At 37.2% G+C, this 18,606-nt stretch overlaps 3 protein-coding genes across 3 annotated transcripts; 1 reads left to right on the top strand and 2 right to left on the bottom strand.

The window, feature by feature from the left end:
* Positions 1 to 1,560: 1,560 nt before the first annotated feature.
* PCYB_141320 (hypothetical protein) lies at positions 1,561 to 5,042 on the bottom strand (the record flags this gene model as incomplete). Its single annotated transcript, XM_004224603.1, has 6 exons — positions 1,561 to 2,354; positions 2,447 to 4,207; positions 4,363 to 4,428; positions 4,557 to 4,593; positions 4,779 to 4,885; positions 5,018 to 5,042. The coding sequence occupies 6 exons, from the start codon at positions 5,040 to 5,042 to the stop codon at positions 1,561 to 1,563; spliced, it is 2,790 nt and encodes a 929-aa protein (XP_004224651.1).
* Positions 5,043 to 6,520: 1,478 nt separating this feature from the next.
* PCYB_141310 (hypothetical protein) lies at positions 6,521 to 7,146 on the bottom strand (the record flags this gene model as incomplete). The annotated part of the gene is made up of 2 exons (XM_004224602.1): positions 6,521 to 6,637; positions 6,895 to 7,146. The coding sequence occupies 2 exons, from the start codon at positions 7,144 to 7,146 to the stop codon at positions 6,521 to 6,523; spliced, it is 369 nt and encodes a 122-aa protein (XP_004224650.1).
* Positions 7,147 to 11,373: 4,227 nt separating this feature from the next.
* PCYB_141300 (sodium/hydrogen exchanger 1) lies at positions 11,374 to 15,692 on the top strand (the record flags this gene model as incomplete). The annotated part of the gene is made up of 2 exons (XM_004224601.1): positions 11,374 to 15,207; positions 15,537 to 15,692. 2 exons carry the CDS (start codon positions 11,374 to 11,376, stop codon positions 15,690 to 15,692), a joined length of 3,990 nt encoding a protein of 1,329 aa, XP_004224649.1.
* Positions 15,693 to 18,606: the final 2,914 nt, after the last annotated feature.

Here is an 18,606-nt window from a genome sequence, read left to right as displayed (position 1 = left end):
CGATGTGCTCAAAGCATTTGAATACTACTCAGATTTGCAGGATATCTCCTTATCCGAATTGTCCTCGGATGACGGCCTTGAGCATGCGAACAATAATGAGGATAAGAACGCACAAAATGCGAAAAGAACTAATGCAAATGCGAAAAGGAAAAGAAGCGAAACGCAGTCCAAGCTGCTGAAGGTAGAGGGTAGTAGCAAAATATGTAAGAGTAGGAAAAGTCCTGTGAAGAAGGAACCAACGGAGGGGGACAAGAATGTGTGCGATAGGGGAGATCCCCTACTCAATGAAGAGAACATCGCGAATGACAAGTCACCCAACAAGGGGAGCAGCGCGATGGGGGCGGAGGCAACTGGCGAGGCGAAGCATAGTGAGGACAATGAAAAGAGTGGCCATAAGGACAGTAATGTGAGTAATGTAAGTAATGTAAATAACACCGCTAATGCGAATAACGCCACTAATACGAACAACGCGGCTAATACGAACAACGCGGCTAATACGAACAACGCCACTAATACGAGCAACGCCGCTACCCCCAGCAATGACAACAGTAATAAGAAAAGGCGAAGGAGCAAGAAAAACCCAAGTGGGAACCCAAAGGAAGAACAATCGGAGCCGAAGCAGCCACAACCGGCGATGGAGCAGAAAACACTGGAAGATAACGATACCAATAAACAGAGTAAGAAAAATAAAACGAGTGCTTCCAAATGTAAGAATAACAAAGCACAGGAGGGAGAGGAGGGAAATGTTACGAAAAATGTTACGAAAAATGGACCCCTCGATAATGGGCGAGACCAAAATGCGGAGTCAAAATGCACTGCAAACAATTTGCAAAAGGAACAAAGTGCAAAGCTTAGGGAAAACGGGGACACACACATGGATGAATCACACAATTCTGTCATAGATTTAATGGAAATATCTATGAGTAAGAAGTATTTAAAAACCGCGAATGGCCCCTGGTTCCCGTGGTTTTAAATGGGTACCTTGCGGGAGATACCCCAACTTACGTGTAGGGACATATATTAGTAGACCCAGTTGGCGAATAGTAAAATGAATCATATGGGAATATTTGAGGAGGAACTGCGGGCCTGCCCTCCCCTTCCCTTCACCATGCATCTACTCGTTTGTGTGTTTTTTTACCCATAAAGAAGTGCCCTTGTATGTACATAACTTTGCACGTGTGTTTATCGCGAAAACTTTACCCTGTGTAGCAAACTCTTTTTTAAGCAAAACAATCCAGCATGTTGAATAACGTCATTGGAGGACAAAAGGTTAATTTATGAAAGTACAAGAGGGGGGATATCAAACGGGGTTTTTTTTAGGTTAGGGGTCGGTACGGAAAAAAGAGAAAAAAAAGAGAGAAAATGTAACGAATTATAACTTCGTAAAAAGGTGCGGAATGAGAATTCAAAGAGGTTGAAACGAACGGGCAACTTACTAAGACAGGTTAAAAACGGGGGTGTGCCCAAATTTTAAAACATAATCGGGTAAAATGTTTCACATAATGAAGTAAAGCAATTCGTTACACAAATTTTGAATGCGCGCTGGCTGGTATTACCATTTCACTTCTGATCGTACATGGCGTAAAAAAGTGAATTAAAGTGGGCGTCCTGTTTTTTCTTTATTACGCGTGCGGTGTTGTACAACTTAAGCAGTGTTAAATTGTTGAGGCAAAAAGAGTTGTTCAAATTTTTTATGATTTGGTGATATTTATTTTGCTGTAAATATGCCATATGTTTCCAATAAATGCATTTAACATTTTCTGGATTTATAATAGCAGCGTTTTCCGCATACTTAACACATTCGTTGTAGTTTCCTAATTTGTAGTGAGAAATAGCCAAATTGGTTAGTATTTTTTCCATGTGTAGTACGAGCTCCTTGGCCATGTCATCAGTGGCTAAATTTGACACATTTATTTTCTTTTCCTCAAAAATTAAACTGTAAATTTTGGAAAAGCGAAATATATCGAAGCCTTTTATGTAATGAAGTGAGGCTGCATAGTGTAAATTTTTTTTCATAAAGGTATTGCCCATTTTGTTGTAAATTTTTAGGTATTCAATTTGTTCTGACATATTCATATTCCACGGGTCTTTCTTTTTACAAATAAGTTTAACAATTTTTATTTTTAAAATGGCATCTTTTTCGTAAAAAGATTTCTCAAAGTACACATTTTTTAGGGATCTTTTAAAGAATGAAAAGTTATCCGTTTTTTGTCCTTTCTGTTCACCCTTTTTTGAGATATACTCCTTTGACGAGCTATCTTCGTAAAGTTGTTTCCTCAGCTGATGCTTCATCCTGGTAAGTTTTTCCCTTTTTTGAATGTTGGCTACACTTTTGTAAAATTTTTTCCGCCTGACTTTTTGGAAGGAGCTACAATGAAAGGGCAATTTTGGCGATTCCGCCTCATCGTGAGTTCCATCGATCAGGGACGTTTGCGACGAAAAAAACCTTCGCAAAAGCGATCCACTTGGTTTTTTTTCAATCCATCTATTAGATAGAAGCCTTTGCCCTTGTTTCGGTTGGAAATTAGGCGCTGGACAAATTTTCGGTCCTTTACTTTGGACGATTTCCTCCCCGAATGGTTCCTTTTTGTTATTTGGTGACTGTCATTTTGGGTGGACTCTTTTCGGTCGTCCTTTACGGCATTGTTCGTTTGAATATCACCTTCAACTTCACGTTTGGCGCCTTTCGGGTGTTTCACTTTTTCCCCTTGGGCGTTTTCCTCAAAAATTAAATGGTAAGCGAACTGGTTCTCCGAAAAAATATTTCTGTTTTTTGACAAAGGAATGATTACTTCATCTCCCTCCTTTAGCCCCTTGAAGCATTCATAAAACCAAAGAGGAGCAGTGAAGCATGACCCGTACGAAAAAAGAAAAAATGCCTTTCGTTTTTTAATACTGCCATTGTTCTTCCAGAAATGAATCGGCAAATGTATTCTTTTGCCTTTTGTTCTGTCCTTATCATTATTGATACTTAAATGGATTATCAACTCGCAATCGGTGTCAATGATTGGTTTGTTTGGGGTTTTATTTTTTCCATCTTCGGACACGTAAAACAGTAGCTTTTCTGTGTCGTTCAAGTTGATAATTGAAGAAAAATTAACCCGTTTGGACTTTTTAAAGTCCAATAGTTCTATAATTATTTCTTTCTTCTGCTTTGGTAATTCGTCTCTAACATAGAGATCGACATTCTTTCCCTCTTTTATCTCACCATGATTTTGTTTCACTTGATTTGTTTCAAAGTTGGACATATTTGTCTCGTTCACGATGCTCTTCTGCTTCTCATCGTGGCAAAAGTCACTTTGACCCTTCTGCGTGTCGTCTGGATTTTTTTCCTGGCCATTTAGCTGATCTTTTTCTATGTGTGTGTTCTTTGCGGAGTGGTAGATGTGGAGACATTCCAAACCTTTAAGAACAATTTTGGACATTTCTTTTTTTTTCATATTTTGCAAAATTTTGAAGAGCCCTCTGTATTTTAAATTATGTTCCTCTAAGGTGGTGTGAATAAACTCGGCCTTCTTACCATCTTGTATAAAAAAATCAATGTAATCATTTTTTTTGGGGGTAACAATTCCTTTCCCTTCTCTCATGACTTCCTTTATTATGGTTTTGTCATCATTTAGAATGTCGACTCGGTTATATTCTTTCAAGTACACAACGTATGTGCTCAGTTCTTCCTCTTTTAAAAATTTATACCTCACATTGTTAATATCTTCTAAGGTCAACGATTCTGAGCACTTGTGTGGGTCTTCTCCTATGAGTTCTTCATTTGGCGCGCTTTTTTGTGACACATTGTGCTTTACATCCCGGTTAGCATTCTTTAATTTCCTTTTTCGCACTAACAATTTTACATCGTTTGAACTTAATTTTATTTTTTTCAAGGTTGACACGATGGAATAGCTTATGTACTTTTCGACACACTTCTGTTTAAATCTTAGGGCCTTTTTAAACTCCGTCCTGAAGTTTTCCTTCCTATCATACTTGTTCTTCCGTTCAGAGTTGCTAAATATTTCTGCAGTGGTTAGAGGTGTGTGTGTGTGTATGTGCCAAAACGTGCTGCATATATTTGGAACGTGTTTGTTTACACGTTTTCCACATGTGTATGTGTGTGGGGGGTAATTACTTGTAAATAGCTTTGGGGCCTGAATGATACAGACCTCATTTGGCTTCATACACTTTGCAGCAATTTCGCAAATATAGGGCAGTTTGTCTGAGAAAAGGGGGCGTAGGGGGGGGTTTACAAAAATGGAATAACTCCATGCTTACGAGGTGCACCACATAGTTTTGTGACGTGTGAAATGTGCAAAGCTAAATGGTAGAGCATCTACAGAGAAGGGGAAATATATGGAATTTAAATTGTGTAACCGTTCTTTCCTAAATACACGTTAGCACTAGCGATTTTGTCCTCGGAACCTAGTTCGTAGTATATTACTAATAAAGGGGGGAGGTAGGAAAAAAAAAAAAAATCATGTGCGCATTTCTTGTTGATTAACCATCTCTTGCATTATTCCATTCGTTTTGCTATTAATGTTGTCACATTTTAACGTTTTTCCTTTTACTTTTTACTTTGTGTCCATTTCCGGGACTGTAGTAGCCCTTAAAAAAGGAAAAAAGAACATTTTCAAATTTGGTAGTCGTTTGAAGTGACGCACAAACGTGCCGAGAAAATTCGATTTAAATGATTGCCCACGGGGGATGGGAAAACAACTGTGCACTCTATAAACGTACACTCAAAACAAAAAGCACAAAAATACACAAAAAGCTGAACTAAGCAGTTGTACCTCCCCCAACTGCTTGATAATTTTAAACGAAAATGTGTCTTCGCTTATCGCATAGACATCGTTCAGGTACTCGCAGGGGGCTTCGTCATCGCTGTTGAAATTGTAGGCTTAAGAAGGGGGAAATAAAAAATGTGCATAATTTTTACGCGTGTGTAAACACATGCACATTTGGGAATCTACGAGTGTATCTTTAATCGAGAGCGTGTCCTATCGCGCGTGTTATTTTTTGAAAGAATTACTTGGGGCTTCCGAATCGGTAATCATTTTTTATATATTGTAAAATATTACAAAAAGAAAAGTTATAAAAATGAGACTATACGGGTCAATATTTTTCATTTTTCTCTTAATGTTTGCAGAAAGGTCGTTAGAATGTGAGGGGGGTTAAAATTTTGCTAAAAAAAATATACACGCAGACAATTGGTTTTTCCAAAGAGGAAGAAATTGTGTAAAAAAAAAAAAAGGTAAACAATAATAATGTTCACGCAACTTTGCATACGTATAATTTTATGACAAAAAAGGCATTGCGCCTGAGGCTAGGCAGAATTACAAAATGGAATACTGTAAAGAAAAAGAAGGAAACTGTCGACATAGTTAAAAAGGTGCGTGCCATAGCATTCGGCACATTTAGCAAAAACCGTGCTTATGTTAGCAATATGCGGTAGGCACAATACTCATTTTTTAAAGCAGCTTAAATGAAAAGGGTTAGCAGTGGGCACTGTGAAATATAAAGAAAAATGGGAAGCAAAACAGAAGCAATTTTTAAACGTATACGTACACGTATACACTTTTGTAAATGCAGTTCGAAAAAAAAAATTAAAAACGAATAAACGAATGAACGAATGAACGAATGATGAATGTAAAAAAAAAAGAAAAATAGTAACGCAAAAAAAAAGGGAAAAAATTAACAAAAAGGTTTTAATTACATGCGCACAGGAAAGCGTGCAACATGGGGATTTCTATAATGGCAATCTTAGAAGCAGAAACAGAAAAAAAAAAAGGGTAAATAAATGGTGGGAATTACCAAAACAAGTGCTCATGAGTACATATAATGCAACAATTGACGTGTACATAACACAAAATGAGGAAGAAACAAAAAAAAAAAAAGGGGGGTGAACTTATATTTAATAGGCACTTCTTCGGAATCACCGCTGCACATTCATGTAGATCATTTTAAGCACTTTCAGAATTTTAAACAAATGAATTTTTTTCGCAGTCCTTTCCTTTGTTTCCCCGACGTGGTGCTTTTTCAGAGGACTTACTCATCTGTGTGTGCTTCTGCTGATGCGTTATTTTGTAAAAAATGTTAAATGACGTAGAATTAAAGGTGTGTGCAAAAGAATACTAAAATTGTGGCGAACGGTTGGCAAATCTTTGCAGATTAGTTAGCTAATACTGACCAACTGTGACGCGTTTAATCCGTTTCCTCAATCGGATGGAACTTTTAATTTTTAAGTTTATGCCGAATGGTGAAGTCCTCCCCCCACTTCGGGTAACTCTTCATGACGCAAAGGCATTGAATACAATTCGGAATCTCCCAATTTGTCTGCTTAAATTTATTAATATATTGCTATACTTATGTGTTCACTTCGCTTATGAGCAGCTTGTAGATATTTTTAAAAAGTGTAGCAAACATGTCCCACGTTCGAGTGACTATCTGCGATGCGAGAAAAATGGACACATTAGAACTTCCCCTTTTGTTTACTTTATTTTATTTTATTTTATTTTTTTTTTTTTTTCCTGTGTTATTCCTTTTCATCAACCCTAATTATTTGCGAAACTAAGGGCTTCGAATCCAGCTCTAAGTTTTTCCTCTTCGCCTTCACGAAAATTCTGGCAAAGGATCTGTTTTGGGCTTCCAGCTGAGTAGCAAGAAAAAAACGTATTAAATGGGCTAGCGAAATGGCACATATGTTCCACATACGATTAAGACATTATGAACATGTAACTGATTCGAAGCATTGCTCAAAATAATTTATAGTTAAATTATTGTATGTTAAGGGAAAGGGTCAAATGTGTGCAGCTAAACAGGGAGGTACATAAACATGTATGACGCTACTATATGCATATGTATGCACACAGAGAACAGAAGTACATTTTCCATTTTTGAAAAAATTACCGGAGAAGAGGCATCATAATTTTTGCTAAACTTTTTGTACACTTCATTGTTTAAATAAAAGATATTCCTATCATAGGCCTTGTTGGTAATGTAGAGAAACAGCCCACTGAAGGCAAGAAGCGAGAGTGTTATATACTTGGTCTGCTTCTGAGTTCTATTTTGGAAGTATCTGTATACGACTTTTTTCGTGTTTTTTTTATTGTAAATGTTAAATTCGCTGAAAAAGTTGTTGCTGTGTTTATCGCTTGTCATTGTTCATATGTGTGCATAATTTTTTGGTGGTTTTGTGTTTGGTAGTTGTGTGTTTAGGGTTTAGGTTTAGTGTTCAGGGGTTGTTAGTTTTGTGTTTGGTAGGCTACCCTCGGTGTTCGTCTTAATTGAGCTTTTTAACTGTGTTGATGTAGAGGCAGATCGTTGCATGCGGAAGTGTTTCCCCGGTGGATGTAATTACAGCCCGGATGGGTATATTTTGGGTTTACGGTGTTATGCACTTCGTCACCTTTTTCACATCACTTGTCGACATAAAGAAGGACGAAAAAAGCGATAACAATGGCATCATAAAACTTGTGAACTATACAAGGAGAGCGATGCGCTGGAGATATATGTCTTTCATTTTTAAAAAAAGTGTTCGCTGTGGTTTTTACGATTCTTTTGTTCGTTTATTTTCACAAAAAATGAATGGAAAGATCGATCAAACGATGTTAACAAAAGTCAAAAAGGTATAAGCAAAAAGTTATACAATACACTGCGGATAGGGGGGCTTCCTACATTTTCATATTTTTTGAGAAGATTCCCTATTGGCACATATAGTATTTTTTACCCCTTAAAAAAAGGAACGAATTAGCTACTACGTACGGTGTTTCTTATACTCACAGAAAGGGCGAAAAAAAAATACCTACACGGGAATGGCAAGTTGGTTATTTTTATTTTTCTTGTTTTCTTTTAATTTATCCGCTTAGCCGATCATCATAAGAAGGTAAAATGACACTTTTGCACCCGCTTAAAATTGCAACGCGTAAATTTTCTACGATTAAAATGCGGAGCTTTTCCTCTGAATCATGGTTACGCCTCTTGCATGTTGATTTTGGCGTGTGGGGGGAAATTTTTTAACCGCTTTTACAAATAAAATAACGTAAATTTTGAAAATTATCGATTTTCATTTTATGTATCTTTTTGAGTCACCATGGTTCGCGCACAGATTAGCAGGAGATGCACTTTTTAAATTGAGGGGAAACTTCCCTCACATTTGGGAGGGTGCGTAGGCCCCTTGTGAGCAACGCATAATGAGATGAGCACGGGCATATGCAAAGATGTACGTGCGCGTAGGGTAGAGCGTATGATGGAGCGTGTCACGAAGAGTACAACTGCGCTACACGCAGTTACACCCCATCAGTTACAACTCCTTTCATTATACTAATTAAATCATGATTCGCCTGCATCATACATTTTTACAGGCCGACATGTCCAGCATAAAAGAAATGTATGCATCCATAAGTGGCAACAACTGGGTGCATTTTTAAGATATGCATAGGTATTCATTTTCTCATACAGTTATGTGTGATTATCTACTTGGTTAATCTTTTCTTAACTTGTAAAAATCAGAAAAAAGTTACGTTCGTGTTTGGTTCCCATTTCGTAGCGATTTTGTTCATGCTGCTTAACAAATTGCTAAATTGTCTTCCAATCTGTGTGCTTGCGTGCCACCACTTCGAATGCTCTGTTTATTCGAACGAGTTATTTATTTTTGTTCATTATGTATGTATGTGTAACATGTACACATAAATGTTTGTTTTAATCTCCAACCATTTCAGGAAAACGCTACTTTTTTTTTTTTTGTTTAAAACACGTATGTGTATATGCAAATATATATATGTACCAACTTGTATTCCTAAACGATTTGTTCCAAAGAAAAAAATAATTTTTACACCTTTTTTTTATTTTCAAAATTGCTGGCATATTTTACACTTGCATTTGTTTAGCGCGAATATCGCGTATGACATTATGACAAATTTTTCAAATAAAGAATACAGCACTTTTTTCCATTTTACAGGATTATTACATTTTATTTCGATTTAATTCGTACACACAGTATGAACAGTTGTGTACATGTTTAAGGTTTTTTTTTTTTTTCAAATTTCAATGTTTACACCTAATAGTGCATACGCATTTGTACTCTCAATCATGAGCTGAGTATTTTCCATTTTTGAATGTGTTTCCAGAATTCGTTAATTTGGAGAATTGTATATCTTAGAATTTCGTCGTGGAGTAAAAATAAGAAAAATTTAAAAAGTTAGCAATTTGGAAAGTTGGGGGAAATTAAAAAAGATATATTTTTATTTTTCACGAGCTAAAATTAAAGACGCCTTAAATGGACCTAAACAAAAATGCATACAAATTTAAATGCGCCTCGTGTTTGATTTTAGTTTGAACTGTACACAGTTATCCATTTATACGTGTACAAGTGTGCGCGCGCTCATGTATGTGCGCATTTGTGTATGCGAGCATTTGTGAATGTGATAATTTGTGAATGCGATCATTTGTGATTGTGTGCACATGTATTTGAGCCTCCACATAGGTAGCACACTTTGCCACTTTTTTGACCTAATTCATGGGCATACCTAATTTGACGTCTCTTGTTTTTTTTTCGTGCCTGTGCGTTTTACCTTTGCTGCGTTTCTGGAGAAACAGCAGATTGCAGATCAGGAGAGAGCAAATAAAGTAACACCCCTGTGCATACGTTTGTACTCCTGTGTGTGATTATTCTTGAAAAAAATAGAATTAGGAGAATAGGTCCTTATAAAATGTCAAGATCGATTGTAGAAGACAAATTTTACGAACATATTTTTACCTATTTGTGAAGTAGTGATTTTGCTTCTTGTTTTGTCACTAGAAGAACGGGCGTTCCTTCTGTGCATGCACATATTCTTAGAGAAAATGACGTTTTTACACTTTATAAATGGGACCAAGGGAGGGAAAGGAATTCACCACCAGATGTAAAGCAATTGCCTGAGGTGTTTTCCTTCACTCTATTTCGCGTGCGTTTCATCTCCTTCGTTTATTTAGCGTAGTTTCCTTTTTAGCTTTACTTCCTTTCCTTTCCTTTTTTTTTTTTTTGTTTTTTTTTCGTTTTCACTTCCTCCCCCGTTTGGAAGTCCATATTTGAGAGAGCCCCAAGAGAGAACTCATTTGTAGATGCAATTGCAACACCAACGTTGAGGCTACGCGGTTGAAAATGCTCTATCTAAAATTGTTTAACCAGGAAAAATCAGTCAAAAAGAAAAATCGGATTTTTTTTAATTTTTTCATAAAAATAAAAATTTTCCTTTTATGCATACTTTTTGTGCTGTTGAAAAATGAAGACAATGTAGGCCAAATAAGTGAGAGACTCCCCAGGGAAGATGTGTGCCCCGTGGGGTTCTCTCCTCTGAGAGGGAACGAAAAAAACGGTGATTTGAAAATAAGGAAAGTGAAAGAAAAAGAAGGGGAGAATATAAATTTTTCAGGTGAACCACGTGTATATATTAGCGCTACCCATGATGATGGATTCCGTTTAAACGTGTTTGAAGATGTATACAACCTTTTTTGCAGAGCAAATTTTGTTAATGAGAAGTATTTGGTGCTGTTTGGGTGTTCTGGTAAGAGGGCGACTTACAAGCGAAGGAGGCACATTTCCAGAATGCTGCGCGAAAGGGTGAGAAGGAATGCGTATTATGGAAATGAAAAGGGAAGGGAAAATAAAAAATTGAGTGTGGACTCAGGAGAAAGCGAAAGTGAGAACGAAGGTGACGATGACGAACATAGGAACCAATTACCGTCTGCGTCGAATGAGGTATCCGAAGGAATGGTTTTCTTCTGTTTTATCTTCATCTCCGCGACTATGCTGCAATTTATCCTTTCAAAAATACACAAACTGAATATCCCTGTATCAGTAATATGGTTTCTATATGGAATGTGCACCTACGTGATAGCAAAAAATTTCAACATGTTTGAAGAGAATACTTTGCATAAGTCTATTATCAACGCGAGGAACATCGACTCGTCCGTTCTTTACTTCATTCTGTTACCAATTTTGCTATATGAAGCCACCCAGGACATAAATTATTACGCCTTTAAGAATTTTCTATATGGTGGAATAGGATTAGCAGTGATAGGTGTAGCACTACAAGTAGGTATATTGGGTATTTTGTTTTACTATTCCTTCATGTATAGGCAAGAGCAGTCCCCTCTAAGTAGTAGCTTTTTGTTGGCCTCCATCTTATCGTCAACCGATCCCGTGGCAGTGCTCTCGATTTTGTCAGTAGTGGATGCTCCCTCAAAAATAAGTTCCATGTTTCATGTGGAGTCGTTAATAAATGATGGAAGTTCTGTCTTACTATTTCAGTTTTTTTTTATTTAACTATCGGGTATAAGGCTAACGCATCTCAGTACGTGATCCTGTTTGTTAAGTTACTATTTTTAAGCCCCGTGTTTGGCATAGGCATGGCTATGTTCACATTTGCTTGGATAAATCTGTATAGAAAATATTACTACAATCAGTGTCTAGCCACGATAACTATGTGTTACTTGTGTTATTTTTTGTCTGAGTATTATTTTAACTTGTCTGGTCCGCTGGCAATCGTTTGTTATGGTTTATTTATTAACGCTTATGGCCATATTGCCCTGGACGAAGTAGCACAGAGAAAGCACAAAGAAATTGTGGAACTTCTCTCCCTGATGGGAAACTCCAGCATTTTCATCATATCAGGAATAGTCTCCTTTGGGATGATGGAAAATGTTTTCAAGGACAACTTGTACTTTTTTATATACATCGTATTGACATATATTTATTTAGTGTTGGCAAGGTCCATAATGATTTTGATATTTACTCCTTTTTTGTCAAGAATTGGATACCCTATAAATTGGAAGGAAATATTGCTCCTAATTTGGGGAGGACTACGAGGTGGTATTGTACTAGTCCTAGGGTTACGGATAGAAGCAGAAAATAAAATTAACGAAAAACTAACGAAGGAGTTGGCTTACTATATTAGTGGTAGTGTATTGCTAATACTGACAATTCAGGGGTTGACTTTTGAGTGTTTGTACAAACTGTTAAATATTTATCCGCCCAATCCATTTAGAATTGTTTACCTAGAAAAGGTACTAAAAATGATTGATTACAATTTCTTTATTAGGAAGAAGAACTTAAAAAATTACTGGCTCTTTAAAGGCACCAACATTCTTCACTTTTCCAACAAAATTGTCCCTGAATTGTACTGGAGGAAAATGAACAAATATGGAGAGTTCGATTTGAGGTTGCCCGATATTTATGCTTGTCTTCAGGATATAAGCTCGTGCGATATTTCGTTTTGGGAACGTGCTTACGATTCGCAGACAGTAATCGAAAGTTTCGACGACGTTTCTTCCAATGGGAAAGGCAGTTTTCCTAAAAAGAACGAGGATAAGATAAGCCCAGGAGGGGGGAAAAAAAGTGATAATAAAAATTCGGCTCATTCTTCCATTAGTAGGAGGATTCTACAAAAAAATGAACTGTCCAGTATTGCAGATAATGACACCGTCAATGAGAGAGGCACGCCGAACGATAGGAATGTGCATATTCATGGAGGAAAAGAAAATCCAAGTTGCAGGAACAAAAAAAAAAGTATATACGAAGAGGTAAAATGGAAAAACAGCAATTTTACGGATATGGAATATGAAGATAACAGTGATGAATACAGCTACACAAATAACGATGACAGTAATAGTAGGAAGAAAAAAAAGAGAGAAAAAATAAAAATGAGAAACAATTCCAGCAGAAGGCACCAAGTAGGGAAATGCATCTCCAGAGGAAAAACAAGCTTTGATAATTTTTCGCACAAAAAAGAAATGAAAATAAATATCATCAGAAATAATGACAACTACTTCAGTAGTAACGATGAAGACGAACATAATTACACAAATATAAACTGCTCACTATCATCCAAAAATTTCGATAAGCTCAGTAATCATCTGAATGAACTCTCAGATAACGAATCATGCTACACAGATAAGGTGTGTGAAAACAGTAAAATAAAAAATTTGAATGCTTTTAACTATGACAAGATTTCCATAAAAACGTATGATCGCCTTATAAACAAAATGAATTACCGAGAATTCAAAAGAACCAGAACGGAGAAAGAAAACTTTACTGTCATCGATAGTATCGTTGATAACAACGAGAAGGAGACGTTCAATCCCAAGTACAATTTGAGGCTAATCGAGCATGCTACCGATTTACCCAAAACTTTGAGTGACAATTTGCTCGTTAAGAGCAGTGTGGAAATTGAGAATGGAAGTAATGGAGACGCCAAGAGTGGTGCGCCAGATTCCAGCGAGAAGGAAAAGAAGAAGAAAAAAAACTTTTTAAATTTTTTGCACGACCAAGCTGCGGTGAAGGAGGGTGACCTGAGCAAAGAAATGGACTCGGTGAAAGAAGCCGAGGTGGGAAAAAACCCAAGCGGAGAAAAACAATATGTGCAACAGGACAGCAGCCTTGGGGAGGAGCACCTAATGAAAAATATAAACTATGATAACATCACGAAGGAGGACGAAAATTTGCTAAACAACTTCAAAGATTTGAAAAAGATCGCAGAGGGGACTAATGAGGACACACCGGGTCTAACTAATGCAGACCAAGGGGATAACGAGTTGCTGATGAGCGACAATTTTATTATAAAAATTCAGAAGGAAAAATCACATGAACGCGAGGAGGATCAGGAGAAGGAGAGTGTGAAGGGACAAAGGGGAGAAGGCCACGAGAATGATTTAGAAGAAAAGGACGATGATGCAGAGGAGGAAGAAGAAGAAGAAGAAGAAGAAGAAAGACGCCTGAAAAACTGCATCACGAGTATGACAAATGAACAGAGTAATGTGGTGGATGATATCATAAATTATGACGGAGGTGAAAACAAAAATAACGAACAACATTTTGAGGAATACTTAACATATAAAAATCTGTTCGCCGTGGATAGCGATGGGAAGAAAATATCGTCCTTCTTTAACAACAACTATGATAAGAAGAGCTATCTAAAGGTCGGGGAGAAAAACCCATCGGAGCTGAACATTTCTACCAAGGGAACTAACAGCAAAACTTTGATGTTAATGAACAAAGAAATTGAGAAAAGGAAAAAGATGAAAAATATTAATAAATCGAGGTGTACCTCATGCACAGGTATGTTTTATTTCGCCATATGTTCGCGAACAAAAAGGGATAGTAATCGGAGCGCGTTAAAGGTGAAGGGCAGTAAGGGGAGAAGATGTGAAAGAGGCGATAACCATAATTGCGATGATGCTGACAGTGAAGACTACCACAAAGGAGATAGAAAAAATGTGGAGATAAATCGAAATAACTCCAACAGCAACGCAGGCAATGATAACACTTTCAGTAATAATAACAACAGTAATGGTGATTTCCTCGAGGGAGGAAAGGGAATCCCTAAAGTGCAACGAAACAACACGACGGACTTCACTGCAAGGAGGTATGACACAGATCAGACGATAAATTTCGAATGCATAGAAGATGTGTGTCAGAAGAAACATGTTGCTACTTTTTACAGCTTTTTAAAAAGACCCAAAATGAAAATAAAAAATAAATTATTCAGCGAAATAAGAAGGGCAAGAAGCCACGAAAGTTATGGTAATAGTAAAGATAAGTCTGGGAAGTCCAAGGATGATGTTTTTTACAGTTCACTCAAAAAAAAAATTGTTCGAAAAGAAAGAGAAGGGGAACTCTACATCATGATATTTAATACTTGCAGGGAATTATATAAAAAGTTGTACGTAAACGGCTTCATCTCGGGGGAATGTCTATTAACACTTACGTCGATTCTAGATTTGTCTGCCGATTTTGCCTTGAAAAAGGTACGAATGAACCCGATTAAAGCATGGGCCGATGCTTTTGATAAGAGCAAAAATAAAAATAGCAACAAAAGGAGGAGGAGCATTGATCACAGAAATGGGTTTGAATACGAATTTAACGTGCTGTTATCAAAATTAAAAATTAATACAAAGCATTCATTTTTTTTCTCGCCCAAAGTGGTAAATATATTTCTTGTGTATGAACACTGCATGAAGGATCTGCAGATTATTCTCTCCTATGTGGACGTTCACCAGTGCACACTGGATAAGGGGGGAATTACTATGAAGTTACTGCTGGGGAAAAACTTGCTCAGAAGCTACTACAGAAATATAGAGCTCGCCAAGAGCCTCATACCGCACCTGGTTAATAAGTACAAGGACGTCGTGAAGTACTGCCTCATTAAGATAGGCGCAGACATGCTCATGCATTTGAAGAAGACGGTAATTACGAGCGGTGTGCGCAGTGGGAGGGTTGAGTGCAGTGAGCGCCGGTGTTTGCGAAGACGTCCCATAGCTATGGGCGTGATTCTGCATCTGTTTTAGCACAATCTTGGTGCTATTTTAGAGGAACTTTCCACGTAGACGGAATGCTCACCCGACGTTTGCTCGCGCCTTACGCCTGTTTATTATCGGTCGACCTGTGCCGCGCAACGCATATGTACATCTTTTTTGTTGCTCTGCATGTGTGCCATTACTCACTTAACGGAGTAGCACCATTCTAAATTGCTTCGAACGTATTATACATGTATCATTCGCCTGCCTCTTTGCAGATCGTTAATGAGCAAGCTGCCAACGGATTGTTACTAACCCAAGACAACGAAAAATTGAATGGCATTTTCGATGAGCAGCAAATCAAAATTAATAGATACAGACCATATTTGCATTATTTTCTAAAAAAGAACATGTTTAAGATGATTATTAAGTAGCGAGAAGGGTCGTTCCTCCTTTTGGAAATGCGTTAAAGGGGGGAATCATCCCAAAGGGAGGTTCTTCTAATCTTTTATTAGTTTTCCCTTTTACCCTTCATCACTTTATTTTTTGTGGGGGAGAAACATTGCAAAATTCACCTTTCACCTTGTGTGCTCTTGCGGCATAGCAGAATGCCCAACGGAGAAAACACTACATTTATTAGCACATATGCATAGGTACGTACTGTGTACATTTCCACTGCTGCTACGATTTATAAGACGTAGGTACAAGAAAGGATCATGCAAGCGAAGGAGAAGAAGGTGGCGCAAGATGGCTAGAGATGTGCATATATAAAATGTTCACATTGTGTGAATACATTATTCGATTCGATTCTTTTTCATCTTTCCACTTTTTTTGTGCTTCATTCCATTTATACTTATGAATGAAGTATTTACCATGCGCATTTTATATAAAGCTTATTTGAAAGTGTAATGCTTGCATCCGCTCCTTTCCTTCCCCTTATAACGTGCATGCGTATGCGTGTACATTACCCATGAACGTGTGTGATTCGTATTCACGCAAATATTTTTAAGAGCAGACTTTACCTTTTGTGTTCGACTGATCTCTCTTTTTTTTTTTTTTTTTTGCGTAGTTGCAATTTTAACAAATGTTAAAAAAAATAAATTCTTTTTTGTATTTTTTTTAAGGTTACGCGTTTTTTATATACATTATTAACAACCCTTTTTGATCATTTTCATTTTAATGTATCTTTTGCATTTTAACTGTATGTTCTATTGATATGCATAACTGCTGCTATACATTTTCCCCTTTTCAATTCGGTAAGGTTTAAATACGCACCTTGTTTTTTTCTGTTATTCGGATACGCCGCTGGGTTGTGGTGCCGCCCATTCTATGGCAATTTTGAGTGGTATAAGGTAATATAGAAAGTTAAAAATAAGAAAAGGGAATTTACTGCATGCGTAACGAGTTCTTATTCGTTGTGGCGTTTAAGTGCCTATTTTTGCGTTTCTTTCGGGTTTTTTTTTTGGTACATTTTGAAGGCAAATTTTGAAGGCAAATTTTGAGGGCATTTTTGGGGGCATTTTTATCCTCGCCTTTTTACGTACACGGAAGGTTAACCCGTGGATGCCGCTATAAACTGGGGTGTGCTACTTTCTGCAAAATAAATTGCGAAGGGCGGGAATGGTGGAGGGGAAAAAAAAAATAACCAAAGGGGACATAACCACAAAAAGGGCGTTGCGCGGCAAATGAAGTTGCGCCAATCAAAGTTGCAACGAAAAAGTTGTAACAAAAAAAGTGCGACAAACGAAAAAAAAAAATATCCGAACTCACACCGCTGCTTTTAGCAATACCTGGTTGACATTCTCAAAAATTTTTACGAAAATCTGCGTTTGTTCGTAGGTACAGTTACGTATAAATGTACAAATGTCGATAATCCAATTGTAGAAGTCTCATAAGCCTATATCACAATTTTGTTCAAAAATAGGCATAGCATTTACTAAGCGCACAAAAACAAAGCTTAACAAAAGATGATGTACCTTTTCGTGCACAGTTTAATAAGTGGCAATGGTACCCACTTTGCAACTTAAAAAAAATATATGTTTTTTTTTGCAACAACGTATTTACGTCATATGTGCGTGATTTGTAAGCTCAACAGTTTAGTTTCATTTTCATACATTTTCTTTTGCTTAAAAAAAAAAAATTACTTAAATTTAAGCGTTATTATGTGGAAGGCGGGATTATAGCCTTCATTAATTTGTACTTTTTTATTATGTCGTTTTTTTTTTTTTTCTTCTTTCCATATTTGATAAATTTTCATTTTAAGAAATTTACGTTTTCCTTGGTATATTTGAAAATACATACAGACATACGAACACATATATGCGTTCCACATGTTAGTTTATTTGCTCACTCGTTTGCCCGTTTGCCGGTTGCTCGTTTGCATATTTGCATATTTTTATGTGGAACGCTTACCTCGTTTGTTGACTACCCTTTTGGTGCCAACGAACTTGTGGAGACACTTCCGTAAGAGGTGCGCGATGCTGAACAGAGCTTATTTATGAGCGAAACGTTTGGAATAAAATGTGGAAATACGCATCAACAGCACCTTACTGTTTATTTGGCACACCTACCTAGGCACAACTGAGTGCGTGTGCGCATATGCGTTACTTGCTTACATGTGATCACACATATGTGTTGCACAAAAAATGTGCATATAATGTAGTGCCACGTATTACTATTCCATTCCTTTTCGAAGCGGATGCGGCCATACGCATATATGCATTACGTATGTACACATATGTACACGTATATTATATAGCCGCTGGGATACTGCACATGTACGTGAGTAAATGCCAGTGGGAGCTTATTAACATACGAACGTATCTTCTCCGTTGGGCCCCTTTTTCTGCATTTTCCACAAAATGCGTGAATAAAGAGAGGCCACATTCTTGGCGTTAATTTATTTAAGCTTTTACCCATTTCATGAATTTCTTTATTTTGTTCTTTGTGTCCACTGTGGAATGACCTTGAAAAATGCTGGAGTGCAATTTACGAGTGCACATGCGGGATTATGAATGACATACCATGAAACGGAAGGGCGGTAAAAAGGAAGAAATTGGAGCGGTGGATAACGAGCCATGGGACGAACGATTAACTGACGTGAACAGGGCCCCTGTTTAATTATTATCAAGTTTGTTCAAGCGAGAGTTCATAGATGTAAGCATAAAGTCATATATGAATGTACGCATATTGGTGTGCCCACTTATGTATGTACTCATATATATTATTTACGTTTTCCCCCGCATACGCCTTGGTTAATGGAGTAGGGGGGGCCGAGGAAATATACCACGAATTGAGTGTGTAAGTTCACAGAGAAGCGAGCAAAGTACGCACGTACGTACGTACGTA

The sequence above is a fragment of the Plasmodium cynomolgi genome, chromosome 14, assembly GCF_000321355.1.
Source record: "Plasmodium cynomolgi strain B DNA, chromosome 14, whole genome shotgun sequence".
Classification (NCBI taxonomy): domain Eukaryota; phylum Apicomplexa; class Aconoidasida; order Haemosporida; family Plasmodiidae; genus Plasmodium; species Plasmodium cynomolgi.
Note: the sequence above shows the minus strand (reverse complement) of the source record. Positions and strands in the feature narration are given on the sequence as shown.